Genomic DNA, 6,665 nt, shown 5'->3' with positions numbered 1-6,665 from the left:
TAAAGTATTGACTGAACGATAGAGAAGGTATCTATAGGTAAAAAAAGAATTATGCGGAATTGTGACAACCCTTAAATGTAATAAGGAGTATTTTGTGGGCGCTTATGTAGTCATTGAAACTGATTGTTTTCCAGTATTGGGTATGATTACTAGTTGTGCTCCTCTAGATATTGCTATGCTCTGGTGGATTTCATATATCAAATATTTGAACCCTAAATTTCAACATATTGCAAGAAGAGATAATCTAGTGGCAGACATATGATTTGTTGCACACTATGAGAATGAAGATGGGATGATGGATGAGGAGAAAGAATATGAATTTCTTGCAACAATTGAAAATGATATTGTAAGAGTGAATTTAGCAATGCAAGGAGTTGCTACAACACTAACAGAAGCATGGACAACAAAGAGAAGACACTTTAGATGTTATATATCTTGTGTAGAAGTATTTCAGGAAGACAAATATGCAGGACAATGGTTGAGAATTGGTCAATATCTCTATACATTAACAAAGAGAGATGAGTGGTCGAATGAGGAGTTTAAGAAGATCAAAAGCAAAGACGACAAAGCTTCACAAGTAAATATTATAAAAGAATTTCATGAAAGCTTATGGGCTGGCCATAGAGGTGTTTGGGGTACTTTTGCAAAGATCAAAGAAAGATATTCATGGTAGGGTATGTATAGGGATGTTACTCACTTTGTGAAAACATGTATGACATGTCAAATGTATTTATTTCTAAGACATTGGGATGGATTGCAGCCCACATATCCATTGTCTCTTCATTTTAAGGGATGGTGGATTTAGTCACGATGCCTACAGGTCTTTGGTAAATGAGAAATCTTGTACTTGCTCGTGAAGACTTGACTAATAAAGTGAATAATAAAGTGGAAGGGAGAGCTCTACATGTTAAAACAACGAATGCAGTGTGTACTAAGATCTTTTGTCGGTATGGCTGTGTGGGAAAAATTATAGCAAATAGAGGTGAGTTAGATACATATGAAGCTCATGATTTCTTTTCGTGGTTGGGGATAAAGCTTACTTTAACTTCAACTTATAACCCTGAAGGAAATAGCAAAAGTGAAAGAGTTCATCCACCTATTGTGAAGACATCGAAAAAAGCATGTGGAGAGAGGGTAAAAGAGTGGCCACAATTGCTCCCTTATGCTTTGTGGGCTAATCGAACAATTCATAGTGCTCTTATAGGGTATCTACATGCTAAATTGATGTATGGTTAAAAATCTATTATGCCTATAGAAGAGATGAGAGTCACATGGAGTGTGCTACCTTGGGAAGAGGACTTGAATCGAGAGGATTTGTTGGCCTTATGTATTAGATAATTGAAAAGAAAGTTAGAAGACCTAGAGGCAGCAATTGCAAAGTTAAGGACAACAATGATACAAAACAAAAAAAAGCTTGACAAAAGATATAAGTTGAGGCCAAGAACCATACAAGATGGGGATTGGGTATTGGTTTTTTATAGCAGTTTAGACAACTAGCATAATGCCATGTGTAAAGTTTCTAACAAATGGTTTGGATCCTATGTGGTAAGATATGTGTTTGATAATGCTACTTATGCATTAAATGAGTTGGATGGGATAGCCATAAAAGTTTCCGTAGCAAGGAAAAGAATCAAATTATTCAAGATATGGTGATTGCCTATGATTACCAGAATTGGAAGAAAATAGTAGCCATGATACACGGGCTAGGCATGAAGATATGGAAGATGAAGAAGCAAAGGATATGGTTGTAGAGGATAAGGACTCAAAATTTGGTGACAACTAGGATTTTGGCACATACTGAAGGATGTGCACGTTTAGAGGGGGTGGATGTCGTGACGCTACACGGACATTGTGTGAAAAACTCTAGAGTGCATTGCCATCCAGCTTTCTTATTGATCTAGAGAGTCAATGCCATATTAGTTATTAATGTCAATGTCCATAGTATGGATGGTTCAAAAATACTAGATTTTTGGAGAAAACTAGTATATTTTTAATATTATTTCTTGTAAATATCCCAAAAATTTATGGAAACTTCGAGAATAGGGTGACATGCAAAAAGCAAGTTGCTTTTTTAGTCAGTTTTTGGAGATTTCAAGAAATTGAAGAATTGGAGAAATCGGTGCTTCCCAATCGCAGTTTACAGGCAACAAACAACACTTCGAACTAGGAGAAGGATTAATCTGGAAGAATTATGAGGTGTCCTAGGGTTTTACCCCCTTGTCGAAGCCAACGGAACCATCAATTTGCAGTCTGAGGAACAGAGAAGAAGCTGTTGTTTGATGGACTTTTTTTGTCTACAAGAGAGCTCCATGAGATCTATTGCTTGGAGATTTCTTCTGAGTAGTGCTAAATAAGGAATTTCAGGTTCTATCAATACATAATGCTTTGATTCATTAAGTTTTGTCTTTATCTTGTGTATCTCTTGTCTATTCTTTTCTTTTCTTCCATCTCCTATTCTCCACTTCTTTCTACCTCAGATCCTTGGTGAATACGACCTTTCGACTAAAACCCCTCTGACATCGTGTTTCATGCGAAAATGAAGCACATAAAAGTGAGATATTAGAATCTCATATGGCTACGTTAACGTGTCAACAAGTAGATTAAAATTACTTGGAATTCAAAAACTTTAAGCGTCATGCGTAAAATTTAAAGGTTGCAACAGTAGGGGTTTTAGGGAAGGGCAAAAATAATATTATCCTTCCAATGAAAGGTAATAAATTTGAAAAAATAGTTATATGCAGTTCCAACCTCGGAGCTTTAAGACCTTCCAAATGAAAAGCTGACAGCCCTTCACCTTTGAGGCTTGCGTGGATGGAAGCGGAGATCCGGGTCAGATTGGTTGACTTTAACTTCGTTGCACATGTTATTGAAGGTATTGCGTGTTGAACTTGTCTGTCTCGCTTGTTGAACTTGTCTCGATCGTTGGAGACGGTGGGAGACAAGAGACATCCACGGCGCGCGGGAGAGAGAGACTGACTTTGCCTAAGATGTCTGTCTCGCTTGTTGAACTTGTCTCGATTGTTGGAGACGGTGGGAGACAAGAGACGCCCACGGCGGGGGGGAGAGACTTAGACTTTGCCCAAGACGTGGAATTTCTTACCGTCTCCAACAAGCGAGACAAGTTCAACAATAACAGTTAACCAATCTGACCCGGATCTCCGCTTCCATCCACGATTCCATCCCTCTCTCTATATATACTTCTAAAGAACGGCTCCTCGGACAACAGGTTCGGCGTTATCACCTGTTAGCTAATTCGTACAGGGCTTGCTTCGATCCGGTTTTCCACTTACATCCTCAATTCAATCTCCATCTGATCTAGCATAGCGTAGTATTCGGCCAGGCAGTTCCGTGCGCGTAGCAGCTTTAACCATGAGGACGTACAGGATCAATAATTACTACCCGGTGCGCCAGCTAGGATCGGCTGCAGCTCTCTTAGTACTCATCGTGTGCCTATACAGCGGCGTCAGCTGGATGGCTGTGCGGGCGCAGGCGCAGTGTGGGAGCCAGGCTGGAGGCGCCACGTGCGCCAACAACCTGTGCTGCAGCCAGTTCGGCTTCTGTGGCAGCACGAGCGATTACTGCGGCGATGGCTGCCAGAGCGGGCCTTGCACCACCGGGGGCTCACCTAGTTCTGGCGGCGGCAGCGGCAGCGTGTCGTCGATCGTGACCAGCGACGTGTTCTCGCAGTTCTTGTCACAGAACAGCGCCTCCGGCTGTCCCTCTAATGGCTTCTACACTTACGATGCCTTCATCGCAGCTGCAGCCTCGTTCAGCGGCTTCGGCACCACAGGCAGCTCGGACGTGCAAAAGCAGGAGCTGGCAGCCTTCTTTGCAAACGTTGCCCACGAGACTGGCAGTAAGCAGCTGCAGCTTATGAGTTGTAAATTTTTTCTTTTCTAGAAACGGATTATTGGTTATAATTAATTAAAAGCTTCTCTTTACCCTATAATTAGCGCCATTATTATACTGTCAAATTTTGATCATCTGTCGCGACAATAGCTAGCATGAACAACAATCGTTAGCATCGTTACGACTGATTACATGAGCATCACTCTGCGCTGTCATGGTCAACAGGCGGCTGCTATGTAGAGGAGATTAACAAGGACACTTACTGTGACCCGTCCACAGTACCTTGTGCATCAGGCCAGCAGTACTACGGGCGGGGTCCTCTGCAGCTCACATGGTAAATTAACTTAATTCCATGTATGTATATGTGGAGCCAGTGTTATATTATATGTTCGAGTAGCTAGCAAGTAAGCCACTGGGCAAACGTGCTTAATCGTGGTTTTTATATTATTCCACATTATGAACCTGATGATCTCTCGCACAATTATATGCAGGAACTACAACTACCAGGCAGCAGGCCAGGCTGTGGGCTTCGATGGCATCAACAACCCAGGCATCGTTGCCCAAGACCCCACTATCTCCTTCAAGACAGCACTGTGGTTCTGGATGACCCAGCAATCGCCCACGTGCCACGATGCCATGGCCAACAACCAAGGTGGCTTCGGCGCCACAATCAAGGCTATCAACGGTGGGTTGGAGTGCGGCAGCTCGGCCAATGTTGACCAGCAGCAGGATCGTATCTCCCGCTACCAGTCCTTCTGCTCCATCCTAGGGGTTGACCCAGGCAGCAATCTTACCTGCTAATTAACAACAGTTCAGCAATCAGCTCAACCTGCAATTAAATATTTGTGTGTGACTTGTATTAAATAATATGGCAAACCCACCGATCGACACAGCTAGCCAGCATTTCTTTCTGCGGCAGTTCGTTGTAGCCGTTCATGTAATCGGAATCAAAGGAAATAAAACACGATCCAGTACAAGTGCAAAAGTTGGCTCTAATTTATTCTTAGATTTTGCCCTATGAAACAACAAAATGTGAGACTTGAGGCGCGTTGAAACATGTGGTCATGGAATTTTGTGAAACAAATGGGATCCTCCAATTATGAGAGCGTACTCCTAGGGATCAGAAGATCGTAATCTCCATTGGTAATACGAATGAAATCCCGAGTTGCATCATCCGCAAGAGCATTGCAATTTGCCCTTCTACGTTCTTTCTTTTTGCAACTTTCTTTTTCTCCTTTCTAAAACATAAAAGACTAATGGAAGTAGATAGAAACCCTTAGAATGTGAGAAATTCTCTAACTTTTCCTAGGTATGTGTATATAGAATCCCTATGTATAACTAGGGAATTACTTTCCCCACATCCCATGCTAGAGAATCCTACGCATGCATGTATGAACTCCTTATATATAACTAATAATTTTATTTGGCACATCTTAAACTAGGGATTTGTAGGTCATATAGCTAGAGAATCATGTTTCCCATACAACATAGTAGGGAATTCTAGGCCACACAACTAGGGAACTCAGTTCCTCACATTTCATACTCGGCAATTACAAATAGCCATATCAAGAACATATATATATTTCATGCAAAATTACAAATAGTTTATGGAAAATGGTTGCCAAGCAAATTAGGCCTAAATTAAGTAGTCACTCAATAACACAACATTGCTTCTCATCCTTTTCTAAAATATTTTGAAAAATTCTTCTATTTATTTCTCTATAGGTTAATTGGTAATACACTAGTACTATAAAGTTAACTATGTTGATCAATAATTTAATGTTGAGAACCATGTGACCTAGCTCAATACTTATGGAAATCAGGAACCAATTGTAGCGTGTCATTTGTGCATATTCTTTAACACATTTCTAATACATGTGCATTATAAAAGGAGATGAAAATGATCCTCTTTCTCATAAGGTAAATTTCCTAAAATAAGCATTAACATGCTAAGTCCACCTTTGAAAAACTTTAAAAAAAACTAGATTCCAAAGAAGCATATTAAAACTTATAGAAAGATGTGACATTCTATATAGATAACTTGGTTAATTTTTTGCATTTTGCTCACATATGTAAGTTTATTGCACTTACTATGATTATCCCAAATTAGGTTTGAGTTTAAAAACATATTACACATGTCACTTGTAATCAAGCCTACTTGAGGTTGAGTTAAAGGACACATTGCCCATGTCACCTATAATCAAGCCAAATTGAGGTTAGAAATACTAAGGATTGTAATCACTACAACAAAAAGCCTCCATAGATGCGCTTGTAGGCGCAATATTTGAATTGTGTTTAAAAATGTCGGGCGTGTTTATTACTTCGTCTACTAGCGCATCTAAAATTTCGCATTTGCAACCATGCTTATAGTGAAAACTATGCGCGCATATAGATGCGAAAACAGACATAAATATAGATGCGCCTATTGATGCGCTCCGTAAATATATAATCATATTTATAAAAAAGTAGATATATTCAAATCCTGCGTCTATAGAGGCATGTAACTACGTGTCTAAAAAGGCGTGTAATCTGTAATTTTTTGACGATTGTAGACGCACATTTTTCCTGCAATTTAGACGCGCAAATAGACGCGCAAAACAGAGTATGTAGAAAAAAAACCAGTCCCCCTATCAAATTGTATGCCTAAGAAAAATAGAGAAAGATTATTATACTGAAAGCAAAAGAATGTGGGGAGTCAAAGTCCATATATTGACAATAACACATGACGAGCGTACTATGCTGAAACATTTGTACATATTTCAAAGATTTTTGTACTGAAAACAAAACAATGTAGAACACGAAATTTCATATATAAA

At 39.8% G+C, this 6,665-nt stretch overlaps 1 protein-coding gene across 1 annotated transcript; it reads left to right on the top strand.

The window, feature by feature from the left end:
- The first annotated feature begins 3,220 nt into the window (after positions 1–3,220).
- Positions 3,221–4,840, top strand: LOC148027570 (endochitinase 4-like). The gene is made up of 3 exons (XM_087688914.1): positions 3,221–3,856; positions 4,075–4,183; positions 4,341–4,840. Exons 1-3 carry the CDS (start codon positions 3,370–3,372, stop codon positions 4,648–4,650), a joined length of 906 nt encoding a protein of 301 aa, XP_087545040.1. The 5' UTR covers positions 3,221–3,369; the 3' UTR covers positions 4,651–4,840.
- Positions 4,841–6,665: the final 1,825 nt, after the last annotated feature.

Source organism: Lygodium microphyllum, chromosome 12 (assembly GCF_053477565.2).
Source record: "Lygodium microphyllum isolate KBCC chromosome 12, Lygodium_microphyllum_v1.1.10, whole genome shotgun sequence".
In the NCBI taxonomy this organism is placed as follows: domain Eukaryota; kingdom Viridiplantae; phylum Streptophyta; class Polypodiopsida; order Schizaeales; family Lygodiaceae; genus Lygodium; species Lygodium microphyllum.
The sequence above is the reverse complement of the archived record's forward strand: the minus strand, read 5'-3'. Positions and strand labels throughout refer to the sequence as shown.

What these genes read in the sequence shown, in the direction of transcription:
- LOC148027570 (XM_087688914.1), top strand. Translation starts at nt 3,370, where the DNA reads ATGAGGACGTACAGGATCAATAATTACTACCCGGTGCGCCAGCTAGGA. An exon ending in CGTTGCCCACGAGACTGGCA is followed by an intron (nt 3,857 to 4,074) that starts GTAAGCAGCTGC and finishes CATGGTCAACAG; the next exon opens with GCGGCTGCTATGTAGAGGAG. An exon ending in GGTCCTCTGCAGCTCACATG is followed by an intron (nt 4,184 to 4,340) that starts GTAAATTAACTT and finishes AATTATATGCAG; the next exon opens with GAACTACAACTACCAGGCAG.